Source organism: Balaenoptera musculus, chromosome 5 (genome assembly GCF_009873245.2).
Source record: "Balaenoptera musculus isolate JJ_BM4_2016_0621 chromosome 5, mBalMus1.pri.v3, whole genome shotgun sequence".
Lineage (NCBI taxonomy): Eukaryota > Metazoa > Chordata > Mammalia > Artiodactyla > Balaenopteridae > Balaenoptera > Balaenoptera musculus.
This window is the reverse complement of record NC_045789.1, coordinates 23,627,067-23,643,385: the sequence shown is the minus strand read 5'-3', so window position 1 is coordinate 23,643,385 and position 16,319 is coordinate 23,627,067. Positions and strand designations below refer to the sequence as shown.

At 33.8% G+C, this 16,319-nt stretch overlaps 1 protein-coding gene across 1 annotated transcript in view; it reads left to right on the top strand.

Annotated features, from left to right (window-relative positions):
- The window catches only part of CLGN (calmegin), a 44,189-nt gene extending 28,721 nt beyond the window's left edge, over positions 1 to 15,468 (top strand). Inside the window, exons 9-15 of the mRNA XM_036852560.1 lie at positions 7,517 to 7,630; positions 7,755 to 7,905; positions 9,482 to 9,697; positions 10,850 to 10,975; positions 11,190 to 11,349; positions 12,387 to 12,487; positions 14,304 to 15,468. Coding sequence (XP_036708455.1) covers positions 7,517 to 7,630; positions 7,755 to 7,905; positions 9,482 to 9,697; positions 10,850 to 10,975; positions 11,190 to 11,349; positions 12,387 to 12,487; positions 14,304 to 14,384 — 949 coding nt within the window. The 3' untranslated portion in view covers positions 14,385 to 15,468. The remainder of the gene's footprint in view (positions 1 to 7,516; positions 7,631 to 7,754; positions 7,906 to 9,481; positions 9,698 to 10,849; positions 10,976 to 11,189; positions 11,350 to 12,386; positions 12,488 to 14,303) is intronic.
- Positions 15,469 to 16,319: the final 851 nt, after the last annotated feature.

Here is a 16,319-nt window from a genome sequence, read left to right as displayed (position 1 = left end):
CAATATCGTATTTGTATTTTGTATGTTTTCAATGCTGTGGGGGGAAAAATTCCATGAATCTAAAACACCAACACTTTAATTTCAGTTCCCAGTTTGATCTTTATCATGTATGTGTGCGCGTACTTTACATAGTTGCGGTGTTTTCAGTTAATGATTAGTTGGCTTAAAAAGCCATATTCTCAGCATCTTATATAGGATTTACTCATACCAGTTTGCTTACCCATAAAATGTTCACTAGCTGAGTATTTGTGTGGTTTCCATTCTACAGGATTATGAATATTTTCCTTGAAAGAAATGTATTCAGTTCCAGATTACCTATAGCTTGAATTCAGATGGTGAGGGATACTTTTATATCTCTCCATTTAACTGAGATATTCTTTGTCCTTCAAATATGTTTTGTAATTTCTCCCTAAAATCTTGTTAGCTTTATTCCTATGAAGGTTTTTTTTTTTTTCCTGCTGACACTTAACTCTTAATTATGGTTTTGCTAAGTAGATTATCTGTCTTTATGTATTTAACCCACCCTATTGGTTATCTATTGCTGTGTAACAAATTACCAAAAAACTTAGCAATTGAAGACAACAAACGTGAACTCACCCAGTTCCTGAGAGGCAGGAATCTGGGAGTGGCTAGCTCCCCAGTTCTGGCTCAGACTCTCCTGAGGTTGCAGTCGAGCTGCCAGTAAGAGCTGCCTGCATCTGAAGGCTTGACTTGGGCAGCTGGAGGACCCACTTCCCACTGGCTTCTGTAGCCTTTGTCAGGAAGTTTCAGTTCCCTGCCACCTAGGCCTCTCCTTAGGTCAGCTCATGACACAGCAGGTGGCTCCCCTAGAGGGAGTGATCCAAGAGGGAGAGAGCACAACCACAGAAATTGCAGTGCCTTTTATAACCTAATCTCAAAAGTGACATGCCATCACTTCAGCTGTATTCTGTTTGTCATCAGACCAACCCTAGTACAGTTGGGAGGGGACTACATAAAGGTAGATGTACTAAGTATGAGTAAAAAAAGTTTTATTCTTAGTTTACTGAGAGTTTTTTTTCCCCATGATTGGGTGTTGTATTTTATAAAACACTTTTTGTGCATCTATTGAGATGACGATGTGGTTTTTCTCCTTTATTTTCTTAGTGTGGTGAATTATATTGATTGATTTTCTAATGTTGACTAACCTTGCAATCTCCTTGGTCAACAAGTATTGTCCTTTTGATGTTTGCTGGATTCTGATTGCATGGTTTTTTTCTGTCAGATTTATTGAAGTATAATTTTCATACAGTTAAATCCGTTTATTTTAGATATACAGTCTATGAGTTTGGAAAAATATATACAGTGATCTAACCACTACCGCAGTCGTGATGTAGAATATTTCCATCATTCCCCAAAGGCCTTTATATCCTTGTGTAATGAATTCCCTCCTTCCACCTTTAACCTCTGGAAACTACTGATGTGATTTCTGTCCATTATAGCTTTGCCTTTTCCAGAATATCATATAAGATGGAATTATACAGTATATAACTTTTGTTTCTGATTTCTTTCACTCAGAATGATGGTTTCTGAGATTTACCTGTATTTTTTGCTTGTATCAGTAATTAGTTTTGTTTTATTGCTGAGTAGTGTACCATTGTAGGGATGTATCATAATTTGTTTATCCATTCACATATTGATGGAAGTTTTGGTTGTTTCCAGTTTGGGGCAATTATGAATAGAGCTGTTACAAACATTTGTGGTCAGGGCTTTGTATAGACATAATTTTTCCTCTTTCTTCGGTAAATACCTAGGAGTGTGATTGTGCAATAAGTGTATGTTTAAATTTATAAGAAACTGCCAAACTTTTGCAAAGGGCTATACCATTTTGCATTCCCACCATTATGTAATAGTTCCAGATGTTATACATTAACAGCATTTGGTATTATCTGTTTTTTTAACTGAGATATAATTGACATATAATGTAATAGTTTACATGTACAACATAATGATTTGATATATGTATATATTGCAAAATGATCACTACAGTAAGTTCAGTTAACATCCATCACTTCACATAGTTAACAGCTTTTTTTCTTGTTCTGAGAACTTTTAAGATTCACTCTTCTTAACTTTCAAATATATGATATAGTGTGGTGAACTGTAGTCACCATGCTGTACCTTACATCCCCAGGACTTATTTGTCTTATAACTGGAAGTTTGTACCTTTTGACCTTTTGGTATTATCTGTTTTTGTTTTTCTGTTTTTCTTTGGATATTCTAAAAGGTTTGTAGTGATACCTAATTGTAGTTTTGATTTACATTTCCCTAATGACTAATCCTTAATTTCCCCAATTTTCATTTACTTGCCGTTCATATCAGTTTCTTCGGAGAAGTATCTTTTCAATTTTTTCCCCTGCTTTATTTGGGTTATTTTTTTATATTCAGTTATGAGAGTTCTTTATATTCTGGATACAGGTGTTGTGTCAGTTATCTAGTTCTGTATAACAAATTACCCCAAAATTTAGTGGCTTAAAACAACATTTGTTTCTCAGTTTCTTGTGATTCAGGATTCTGACTGCAGCTTAGTGGGTCCTTTGGCCCTGGGTCTTTCAGCTGCAATTAAGATGTCAGCTGGGGCTGTAGTCATCTAAAGGCTCAACAAGGAGCGGATCCAGTTTCAGTTTCACTCAAGTGGGCATTGGCAGGATTCAGTCTCTCAAGGGACTGAATTGTTGTTGGACTGAGGGCCTCAGTTCCTGGCTGGGTGTTGGCCAGAGTCATCCCTTGGTTCCTTGCAATCTAGGCCTCACCACAGAGTATCTCACAACATGGTAGCTATCTTCAACGGAAGCAAGGGAGAGGGGAAGGGAGGGGAGAAGAGAGTGCGAAGAAGATGGAGGTTACAGTCTGTACTGGGTTAACACTGTCCTCCAAAATGCCGTGTCTACCCAGAGCCTGTAAGTGTGACTTTATTTGGAATTAGGACCTTTGCATCTGTAATCCAGTTAAGATGAAGTAATACTGGATTAAGGTGGGCCCTAAATCTAGTACTACCGGTGTCCTTGTAAGAAGAGGGAAATTTGGACACAGACATACAGGGAGAACACGATGTGACAACTGAGGCAGAAATTGCAGTGATGCATCTACAAGCCAGGGAATGCCAAGGGTCGTCTGTGGCCACCAGAAGCAAGGAAGAAACAAGGGAATATCCTGTCCTGGAGCCTCCAGAGGGAGCATGGTCCTGCCCAAAACTTTGATTCCAAATTTCTAGTCTCCAGAATTGTGAGATAATAAATTTCTGTCATTTTAAGCCACCCAGATTGGGGTGTTTTGTCACAGCAGCCTAGGGAAACTAATATACAGTCTTTTATAACTTAATCTTGGAAGTAACATACCATTACTAACTTCTTTTCATTAACAGCACATTATTAGGTCCCACCCACACTCAAGGAGAGGGGACTTCACATGGACATGAATACCAGGAGGCAGGATCATTGGAAACCATTTCAGAAGCTGCCTACCTCAGTCTGAGATTGCCAGTGCCAGAGTCCCTGAGGCAAGAACCCTGTTAGGTGGCACCCAGATTTCGCTGTACAGACACTGCAGTAATAAATGTTACTTTAAGCCCCTAAGTTTTGGGGTAATTTGTTATGCAGCAATAGTCAATTAATATAGATATGCAGTATGCAATATTTCTTTTCACTCTGGGACTTGTCTTAATTTTCGTAACAGAGAGCAGAAGTTTTAAATTTTTATGAAGTCTGGTTTGTCAATATTTGTCTTTGATGATTCATGCTTTTTGCATCTTACTAAGATAAGATGTCTTTGCCTAAATGTGACAAAGATTTTCTTTTGTTTTCTAGACAAATAGTTTTGACTAAAACTCTGTTCTGAGTTAATTGTTGTATGTACTGTGAGGTATAAATCAAGATTAATTTTCAAAAATATGGGTGTCTAATTGTTCCATCATCTCTTATCATCCATTTAATGTCTGTAATGATCTGTACTGATGTCCCCTCTTTCTTTTCTGATATGGCAATTAGTGTTTTTTCTTGATGTGTCTAGCTGAGGGTTTATCAATTTTATTGAGCTTTTTGGAGGACCAGCTTTTGTTTTAGTTTTTCCCTTCCATTGGCCTTTTTTGTATTTCGTTATTTCCTTCCTCTTCTTACTTTGGACTTAATTTGCTTCTCTTTTCTACCTTATTAAGGTAGAAAATAATTTCCGATAGAAGCAGCTGTAAAATTTCTCTCTTTTAACTGTTTTAAAGCACTGTTTTAACTAAGTTCCACAAATATATATTATTTATGAGAACATTCAGTTCATACTGTTTTATAATTTCCCTAGTGATTTCTTCTTTGATTCATGTATTTTTAAATGTGTTGCTTTGTTGTCAATTATTTATGGATTTTCCAGGTATGATTTTCATTTTAACTCCCAAGTTAATTCTGTTGTGGTCAGAAAACATTCACAAATATCAATTACATCAGGTTGGTTGATAGCATTGTTCAAAAGCTTTTATATTCTTAATGGTTTTCAGTCTGTTCTCTTACTGAGAGAAGAGAACTAAAATCTTCAGCTATGATTGTGGATTTGTCTTTATCTCCTTTGAGTTCTATTAGTTTTTGCTTCAAGTATTTTGAAGATCTGTTACTAGATCAATTCACAGTATTTCATGACCTCTTGAGGAACTGACCTTTTTATTATTATAAAATGTCCTTCTTTATAAACTCTTATAATACTGTCTTGAAGTCTACTTGGTCTGATATTAAATCAGCACTCCAATTTTCTTTTAAATCATGTTTCCATTGAATATTATTTTCCATTATTTACCTGTAACCTGTATATGCCTTTATTTTTCAGGTGATTTTCTTGTAGGCAGCTACATTTGGGTCTTGCCTTTTAATTTGAGTGTTTTAAACCATCTACATTTAATGCACTTAATTGCTATGGTTGGGTGTAAACCTACCATCTCACTACTTGTTTTTTCTTTGTCCCATATATTCTGTGGCTTTTTATAAAATGTTTTTCCTGGCTTTTTACGGATTGAGTTATATTTTATTTGAGTCTTCTTTTTCTTCTCTATTGGCTTTTTGGCTTTTCATCTGTAGTGTATTGTTTTGCTGGTTGCTCTAGGGTTTGCAATATGCATCTTAAACCTATTTCAGTCTACTCTCAAATAGTGTTATACCACTTCATGTCTAAGTTAATCATATAAGAGTCTTACATTTTCTCCTGTACATCGTTCATGGTATTGTCATACATTTCCTTCTTTATATACTGTGAAGGCCATGCATATTTATTCTTCAGTCAGTCTCTTTTTATTGGACAGTTATGAGGGGAAAAGTTCTTTTATTTACCCACATACTTACCATTTCTGGTACTCTCCTTCTGTTGTGTAGATAGAAATTCCCATCTGTTATTGTTTTCCTTCTGCTTGATAAACTTGTCTTAATACGTTGTAGTACATACCTGTTGTCATTGCATTCTCAAATTATTTGTCTGAAAATCTCTTTATTCTCCCTTCATTTTTGAAGGATTTTTCACTATGGGATTATAGGTTGATAGTTATTTTGCAACAGCCGTTCCTTATCATTGAGGCTCACACTGATTCTGATGAGAAGTCAGTTGTTATTCTCATTCTTGTTCTCCTTTACCTAATATGTCATTTTTTTCTGTTTGGTTTTAAGATTTATTTTCACTGTTACTGGTTTTCAGTAGTTTGATTTTTGTTGTGCCTTGATGTCATTTTTGTGTGTGTGTATATTTGCCTTGCTTTGGATTCTTTGAGTTTTTTGAAATGTGGGTTTATAGTTTGTATCAAATTTGGGTAACATTTGGCCATTATTTCCTTAAATATTTATATATGCCTCCCCATCTCTTTTTTGGGATGCCACTTAAATGTGTGTTAGACTGCTTTACATTTGTTACACAAGTCACTGAGGATCTATTCATTTTTTAAAACCAGTTTTTCTCTGTGTACTTCATTTTGGAAAGTGTCTATTACTATTTCTTCAAGTTCTTGTTTGTAAACATTGGGACTTACCACCTATTCAGAACATAGAATGTTGCTCCTGGAAAACCAAAAGTGTTAACTTGTTAACTCTCTTTTAGGTAAATAGGGGTACTGGTTAGCAGTGAAAATGTCTTTGCCTTAAGGGAAATAGTATAATAGGGAAGTAACTTGTGCAAGGTAGGAAGAATAGTACTTTTAAAAAAAATTAATAAGTCACTTATTAGTGTATCACTTCCATGAATTCATGCTATCAGAAAAGGTAGGACTGCATCCCTCCATGTGGGCTTTCTAACATTGCTTCATATTTGTTTGCCCATAAAGAGTAGGGCTGGGACATACGTTTGCCCTTAAATGAGAGAAACTGTATATACGAACCTCATTCTGATTGGTGAAATGTGTGAGAATTTTTTTTATAAAGTGCTAAAAGAGATGCACCCTTAAATTTTAAACCCCGGTTACTCTGAGCCCTCAGAGACCCTAAGATAACATTGATAACAGGCAAGTACAAGTCTTTACATACATAGATTTGATTATTTCAGTTTGTTACTCAGTCTTTACATATATATTGTTGATTATTTCAGTTTGTTATTCAAGTTTTGTTTGGAAAATCATAATGTAGCTTCTTATTTAAAATTGTTACTTTTCTGTAAAGACGAAAATTATGTTAGTAATTCTATTCACTACTTACTATGTTTATATACTTTAGAATTTACTTTCTAAGTGTTATTTTTTAAGGAAAATATAAAAATTACTAGAATTAAATACGGAGAGTTTTTAAAAAATAATATTGGAGTAGGGAAGACCTTTCCAAATATGACACAAAATTGAAGAATCATAAAGGAATATGTTAATAAATTTCAACTACATGAAAATAAATGAGTTTTACATGGCAAAAAAAAAAAAACAGCCTCACCGTGAGCTACATTAAAAAATGCATGAGAAACTAGAAAAAAATTTTACTTCATATAGCTGACAACTAATTTCTTATTAATTTCTAATATATTCCAGGATATTAATTATAGCATTATTCATCATAGTAAGTTTTTGAAAACACTATTCTCAACAATAGATAGATTAAATAAATTATGATATAGTCACAAAGTAGAAAACTATGCAACTGTTAAGAAGAATGAAGCAGATATATATTTATATACAACAGAGCTCCTAGAAGTCTTGACATGTAGTAGTCATCCCGTATATGTTTGTTGATGAATGAGTTTTTAAGTGAACAAAAGCAGGGTCTAACATACTCTGTATAGAATGCTATCATTTGTGTAAAAAAAGTATGTGTGTATATATATATATATATATATATATATATACACACACACACATACATATGTGCGTGTGTGTATAGAACATAACAAGTAATATATATAAAAAAGTGTATAGCAGAAGATTTAGGTGGATGAGAGAGAGGGGAGGTAGTAGGTACAAAGACAGGGTAGGAAATGCCTTTTGGTACCTTATGAATTTTGTAACGTGCATTTTTAAACTGCTTGAATAATTAATAATTAGCGTAAAATACTGTATTTACAGGGATGAAAGTGAACCTGCCCAAATAGAAGATTCAAGTGTTGTTAAACCTGATGGCTGGCTTGATAATGAACCGAAATTTATTCCAGATCCTAATGCTGAAAAACCCATTGACTGGTAAGCATTCTTCATCTTCAAATGTCAATTTCATATGTTTCTTACTTGCTTTTTTGTTACTAGTTTATATGACTGATAGGAGAGACTTGAGGTTACTCCATTTGCTTTGTTCTAATATCCTAAGGAATGAAGACATGGATGGAGAATGGGAGGCACCTCAGATTTCTAATCCAGAATGTCGGATTGGGTGTGGTGAGTGGAGCCCTCCCATGATAGATAACCCAAAATACAAAGGAGTATGGAGACCTCCAATGATAGATAACCCTAACTACCAGGTAATAACCACTTGTTCCAGTCCCATAGTAAACTTTAAAATGTTGTGCTATTTATCTAGTTATTGATAATGTTATGTTAACTTCAGGAAATTTGATTTGTATAATAGTGTGCCTCAGCTATCTTAAGAAGTCAAAGAACATAGACTCCAACTAATTTACGTTTAAAAAGTGAAACATTCCTTATTTAATTTTCTGGGGGAATAAAATTAAGAACTAAAGATAAGTTACTTTATACTATATTTTTCCTTAGTAATCAACTGATGATCACTTTGGAATAAAATTTTATTTTAGAATTAAATATAAGAAGTGAGTTCTGATCAAGAAGACTCAGGTTGTACATTTTAGTAATTAAAGTCTGTGCTTAATTAACGTGCTCCTTACTCTCTGGTATTATTAAAATTGAATTTTTTTCCCTAATATGAATCAGATATTTTTTGAGTATACCTAGTTTTGGGGGTGGAAGTCCTTACGTTATCCATTTAACCCTCTAGTTTCATCTAATTATTCATTGACATTTTCTAACATTTATTTTATATATACAGTTATATATTCTTTTTGCTCACTGTAGTTTTTCTTTATAGTATTTATCACAAAATGTCTGTTTTGGTAACTTTTTTGTATAATGTCTATCTCCTTCATTAGACTTTAAACACCATAATGCAGGGACCATGTCTGCCTTGATTACCACTGTATCCTAGCATCTGGCATAGTGCCTGGCACAGAATAGACATATGTGATGGTGGAATAAGTCAGTGAGTGATCATATTGTCCGATTTATTTGATTTGGTTGAGTTTAATCATTCAAGATCTAATGGAACTTCTGTGTTGAATAATTGTTCTGAGATTCAACCATGGTTGATTATTGATGCCTATCACGAGTATTATGTTGAAAGGTGCGGTTCCGTTTTTGCCATACAGTGATCTCTCTGATTTGAACAATTTTAATGATATCTTGTCTTGAATATCTTTATTAAATGTAAAAAAAAAAAAACTTGTCTAATATAGTGTCAGTTGTGAAATTACTCAAGTTTCTGTATTGGATTTTCACTCTGCCTCTTTTTTTTTTTTTTTTTTTTGCAGTTTACTTATTTATTTATGTATTTATTTATTTATTTTACTTATTTTGGCTGTGCTGGGTCTTCGTTGTGGCGCTCAGGCTTCTCTAGTTGCAGCGCGCCGGCTCTAGAGCGCACGGGCTCAGTAGTTGCAGCGTGTGGGCTTAGTTGTGGTATGTGGGATCTTAGTTCCCCAACCAGGGATTGAACCCAGGGCCCCTGCATTGGGAGCACAGAGTCTTAATCACTGGACAACCAGGGAAGTCCCCTTTTGCAGAGTTTAAAGTCATTGTTCATAGGGAACATCGTGTACAGGATATATTTCATAGGGAACATCGTGTTCCGGATAAGAAGAAACAAGATTTTATTTCTAGTGAATTACTAATGAATTAATTATCAGTTAAAGTTTTCTTTTTTCCAGTTAGTATTGCTAATTTCATTCAACAGCAACTACTTCTTGAGTAACATTTATAATGAAATTATTTTATTTGAAAATGTCTTTAAATTATTTTTTCTCGCAGGGTATCTGGAGTCCTCGAAAAATTCCTAATCCAGATTATTTTGAAGACAATCACCCATTTCTTCTGACTTCCTTCCGTGCTCTTGGTTTAGAGCTTTGGTCCATGACCTCTGATATCTACTTTGATAATTTTATTATTTGTTCAGAAAAGGAAGTAGCAGATCGCTGGGCTGCAGATGGCTGGGGAGTGAAAATAATGACAGAAAATGATAATGAGGTACAGTATTTACCATATGGTAATAATAGGATGTGGTCCTGGTTATAGGTTGTACAAATGGCCTTTAAAAAGGTAAATAAATGTGCAATAATTACTAAATGCTAAAGAAACATATTTAAATAAATTTATGTAGACAGAATATTTAGCTTTACCAAATTATGATACAGCTTCATTATAAACTAATAATGAATTATATATATGTAAGTCTTCATTTCATTTATTAAATTATGATAGCATAATGGGATTGAGTGCCTTTTGATGGTTATAGAAATGAGACCACTACTACTACTAGAAATGAGACTTAATATCTTTGTCACCTATCAATTTAAGGCCTAAGTGGGAACAGTAATCTAAATATTCTTTATTCATTTTAACTACTTTTCACTTAGAGGAGTATAGAAACTTTTAAAATTTAATATTATTATGTTCCAGTTTTTTTTCCCCAAATCTTAACACTACTTAGAAAAGAGTAAGCTAAATATTTCAACACAATGCATCTTGGAGAATCTATCTTTAAAACCAATTACTGTAAAGAAAAATGTGTACGTCACATTAGGTCTTTTTGGATATTAGCAAAAACCATCAGAAGAGTAAGTATAGGTAAAGGGATTCTCATTTGGAAACTCTTTTAACTAAAACATTTGATAATTTTAGATTTTATTTTAGTAAGAGAAACAATTTCCTTCCTGAAGGTTGTGTGTAAAATTTGTTAATAAACAAGCAAAAGAAAACACAATGATTATCAGGTTGATTTTTTTTTTTTTTTAGTAAGTTTTTTAAAAGTACAGGATGAGTTATCAGAGAGTTGTGTACTTCTAAATGAAGCAGATAATACATCCATAAAGAGTAGTTCTATCCTAAAACTTACCAAAAAAGAAAACTGTCCTAATTCTTGCTGGTAGGTTAGCAATATTCACCTATATAGTATAATGTACCTTCTACTACAAAGTGTCAAACAGCAATGCATGCGAATAATTGTTTAAACTTTACGAAGTATAAAATGAGAAAATAAAATATTTTTTATCTTGCAAATTCATGATTCCTTAATATAAAACCACCTAGGTGAAATAAGTTTTTTGTTTTTGTAGGCTGTATTTCTGAATGAAGGTTTATAAAATCTTAATTGCCTTTTTATGCTTATTTCTTCTCTAGCCTAGTATATTCAAACAGTTGATGGCAGCTACTGAAGAGCGCCCATGGCTTTGGTTCATTTATCTTGTGACAGCAGTGCTTCCAATAGCATTAATTACTTCATTTTGTTGGCCAAGAAAAGTAAAGGTAAAGAAAATGAATTTTCGTCAACAGTAAAAAAAAAAAAAAATCTCTTAGTGTTTAGGAGTTCTGTATTGGAGCAAGTGGCTCTTAAAAGTAATAAACTAAATTGCCTATAAGTTTTTACTGATAGTTCACTATGATATCACTTATTGCAAAAAATCTTTTTGTAAATAGTGCTTTGCTTTTAGTAAAAATAGCTTGTGTTAAACTGCGACAGAAAAGATATGAAGATGCAGAGTTCAAAAAACCGGACATATGTAAACCACAAACAAAGGGAGCACTAGAGCAAGAAGTGAAGGGAGAGAAAGCAGCCCTGGAGAAACCAGTGGACTTGGAAGAGGAAAAACAGCAAAGTGATGGTGAAATTCTTGAAAAAGGTAAGACGATGATGGTGATTTATAATGGGGACAAAGCTGGGCAAAGCTCACTTAAAATAGTAGATTAAGTGGTAAACACTAGCTGTTGCACTTGTTTATTGTCAGATTTATACCATTTGAATCCCCAAGAAGGCGTGACTGGCGAAGAGGAGTAACATCCTTGCCTGGGTTGTACCTGAGCAGACATCCAATGTATGACTTTTGTTTTCTAGGAAGAAAGAGTTGTAAAAAGTGTTCAGTTGCTTCAGAACCTAGCAGCTATGAATCCCATATGCCATAGCTTTTTGCAAAGATTTTTCTCCCCTCCAAGGATGACATGGGAGGTACAGACCATGGCTTCTGTAGAAGAGTAATCGGTTTAAGGCAGGTGATTGCAGCAACAAAATCCACACCAAGTCTCCCAAGGGCTGTTGTTTATCGGATAATTTATCATGTGGAACCAATAGTTTAATCTCTTGAAAGGATTGCTAAATCATACGTCCCCTTCCCACCCTCTTCTAAACTCCAGAAGATGTTAGAACTGAAGACAGCTGAGGCTTTTTGGTGCCTCTCCAGTGAGACTTCCTTATGCACATCTAGGTAGCAATAAAACTATTGATAGTTGTCAGGCGTCCCAAGCCAGGCTCCAGAATGAGTGCTTTATAACCTAAATTATATCTTGAGCACTGTTTTTAACTTAATAGTTGATGAAACAGTTGACTTAAAAAACATTCTCAAAACACACATGCACACACATATATTTACATATATGTGTGTACACACATACACACACACATTCTTTGGTTTTCATTTTACATACAGACTGAGTGCTTTAAAATTCTTTAAACCTGCCCCTTTCCTCAAATATGATGATTTATTTATAAAATGTGGTAAAATAAATATTTCTATTTAAATTTAAAAAAATGTCTAATGGAAGAAATTGCTTTTAAATATTGGAATTTAAATACATCCTTCCACTTTTATTTAATACTTTTAAATAGCAAAATTCTAATTCGAGTTTTTGCCTTTAATAAAATCTGTTTAATAAAAAATTCTAGAAGAGGAAGGTGAACCTGAGGAAAAGAGTGAAGAAGAAATTGAAATCATAGAAGGACAAGAAGAAGGTAATAAATCAAATAAGTCTGGATCAGAGGATGAGGTAAGCAACTCTTTAACAGAAAATAAACTAGTTTCTATGTATGACTGTTAATCCATAAAAAAATATTTAATAAAAGCAGTATGGTTTTTGAAGAATTTTTTGCCATATTTCTCCCAGCTTTCTTAAGAGCATATATATTGCTTTAAAATGTATCCATAAGGAAAGCATGAAAATACTGTAATTTATGTCGTCTTAATGCCTAGTGAAACAGTATAAAGTAAGCCTTTGGTTTACAAAATATAAAGAGAGAGCTACGTCTGTAAAAAATGACTTCATTAAAGTGTTTTGTTGAAAGGTGTAATAAGCAGACCATCTGAATATTTAAAAAGTAGTTCTGTTTATTACAAGACAATTTTCTTTTAGCCATTGTGAAAACATTCTGTCACAGTTATTTACTGTAACATTTTGAAAGATTTCATTCATTGGGTAGTTGAGTACTATGCCTGGTAATGGTGTTTTTCTCAAATCTTTAATAAACTAGTTTTTCATTAGCTTGATATGTCTGCCCCCTTTTCCATCCTGATGTATGATAGAACTTTCCACAGTGCCTTTTTTTATAGTCAGTTATTATGGAATCAGAAAACATCCAGGTATAATTCAGAACCCGAGCTTTCTTCTTTCACCTAGTATATACCCCCCAAGCCTGTTTTCTCTGCTTCTCTAGCCCTCTAAGAGCTGCATAGCCCCACCTGCCAGTCACCGTCCCCAGCACTCTCAGAGCTTAGAGTTAGGTAGGGTAAAGGTCCGTTATGCCTGGACTGTTGCATGTGATGAGATAAACTTGCTATTTTGTTTATTTGAAGAAATCTCCCAGATAAACTTCTGTTGTTATTGTTTTAGTTGTTTTCTAAAGCTTATTCAGTACATATACCTGGTTACTGGTCTTAACTGCCTAGTGAGGTTTTTTTAAAATGGGTTTTGGGGCTCATTATCTAGTATGAACATATTTATTTAGAGGGAGTTGGGTGAAGATAATTTCTTCCAGAACAGAGTTTTAAACAGTCCTTGTTTCCCGCCGTCACTCTTTTAATAATAATACTTGGAATCATTCACTGAATGTGTATTCTAGTTATATTTTGCTTTGTAAAATATTTTGTGTACCTTTAAAAATATCTAAATTCCATCTTTTCAGTCTTTTAATCTTCTTATATGTTTGTCAGTGAGCTAAAATAAATCAATTTTTATATAATATAACCTTTAGAAATAATTATAACTGTTTTGTATAATACCTGCATTATTTTATTGTTATACAAGGTTAATTTATATATAAACGATTATTCTGGAAGGATAAGAATTAAAGGAGAGAAAAAGCCCAAATCATAAGTTTGATGTTTCCCTTTCCTCTCTGTTAATTTTTCTCAAAGTATTAGGTACCAGAAGTTCTGAAAAAGTCCCTGTAAAACCAGCTCAGCAATTCATTACTCACAGAAACATTGTGATGTATAGTTAATGCTTAATATCCCACAATGAAAATATCATATAACCTTTAATTAACCAACATTAGATTAAGTTGTAAATCATGAAATAAAATCATGAATTGAGGTATTAGCATTATTCCTTGTCAGATGCATATTTGACAAACAGTTATTCTAAAAATGTAATCATGGCAAAAGATGAACAAATTGAAACACATCAATTTATATACATGTTTTTGATCAGTTATTAAGTAAAGGAACAAAGATAAAGATATATATATATAAACATAAAGATGTTTTGTTAGAAACATGTATTTTAGAGAATAAGAAATACATTATGTACTACTCTCTACTAGTTGCCCACTGTATGAAAATAAACGTTTTCATATTTTTTTCCCTAGATGAGAGAAGCAGATGAGAGCACAGGATCTGGAGATGGGCCAGTAAAGTCAGTACGCAAAAGAAGAGTACGAAAGGAGTAACCTGTATTCAAGTATTTTTAATTCCTAAGAGAGAGAGTTGGCATTCTCAAGTCGGTGTGCCAGAACTGGACTTGAGTCAATCTGCACATCCTGTTTCTACTATCTAGCAATGTTATTCTTTCAGACGTTTATTTTAATCTTATTTTTCAGAAGTAAAAAACTTTGAAGTTAACCTGGTCTTTGAATTTAGAATAAAAGAAAAGTGGCACATTCCATGTCAAATTTTAAGAGATTAATAGCATTAGAAGTTACACAGTTTTAATAGTTTGGAGAAAGTTTTGGTTTCTACAGAGCAAAATAATATGCAGCAACTTCACTGCTATTGGAAGAATCAGTTATTGGAATTTCCCCTTAAACGGCTATACTACAGTATAACTGGTAGTTCCATAGTATAAATAAGAGTGAGTTCTGTTGTACAGAGCTAAATGCAGTAAAGTTTCTGTGTGGTTGTTTGTTTCTGTCAACAACTGGAAGTGTTGCATGTGACCCACATTTACCTACTTTGTGTCAAATTATAGTTACGGTCCATTGTTCACGTAAATTATAGAGTCCTTTCAAGAGGTGCTTTGTTGACAGACAAATCAACAAAACTGAAATGTCTATGTGTCATTCATAGAATCACTGGTCAGTAGTGCAGCATACTTGCATTTGAATACAGAGATAAGAGGTTTATCAAAACGAAATGGTGTACAGATTTTTTTGAAGCTGTTACAGTTGTTTTATGCCAGAATGGCTTACTGTATTTACAAGATTGCTTATGCCTACATTGCTCTTGAAAATAAAATTTAAATATTTTTTCTTCTTTAAATGATACCCTCTTTAATAGGTAAATTATGATTGGGGAGTCTTTCTTTTATCTGATCATTAAGAGACTGCAATGGCTAATCTCAATCATCATGCTTTGTATTTTTATCTTTTTTCCGACAAATTCAAATCTATTGTCTCATCTAGCTTCAAAGCTGCCTCTATGGTAGACTATTGCTCCTCTTTTTAAAACACAGTTGACCCTTGAACAACAGAGGTTTGAACTGCGTGGGTCCACTTACACACAGATTTTGTTTTCAATTAATTCTACAGTACTACACGGTATGTTGAATCCTCTGATGCAGAATCTGCAGATAAGGATGGTCAACTATGGGACTTGAGCATCTGTGGATTTTGGTATCTGCCAGGCGTCCTGGAACCAATCCCCCATGGATACCAAGGAACGACTGTAGGTACCAGAAGTCACAGAAGTACATTATAGTAGAGCTGTATTATTCCATTTAACATATTTAAGAATTTTTCATGTTTGGGTGACAGACCCTTTGGAAGGTGATCTAAATCTTTGAGACCATGAAACTACTTTAATACCAACTATCTAGAGAACTCTATACTAGTTGGGTAATATTTTGGATTCCTTCATGGACATATACATCCCATCCTTGGGTAAGCCCGCCTCCCGCGTACATCCCCCTCCCCAGTAGTACATTTAAAGCTTATGTATAAGGAAAAGGAGCCTCTAGCTTCTCCTCTGACATAAAGGAAGCCAAACACAGCCAGTATAGCCACTATTCACTCCTTATTTCAGGGAGTGAACTGAAAATGAAAATAAGTGCTTTATTCCATTGCTGTGTTCTGAACTTTCCATAAATTGGTGGTGGACAATCTTAATATGTAGTTAACCATACTTTGTATTTATTTAATGCTGACTAAACTTAACACATCTTGCAGGGACTCCCTTTCTTGCTTTGTATTGGGAATGTCCAAGTGAACTAGACATATTGAATGATTCTAGATGAGAATGTTTCTGAAAGTAAACTACTACTTCATGAGATAAATCCTTTCTTAACTTTATGGAAAACTTCTTGCCGACAAGTGTCTTATATATGCTCATTTTTTTCTAAAGATTATTAAAGCTTTTTTTACTTTCGTGGTTGCAGATTAATTTTAACT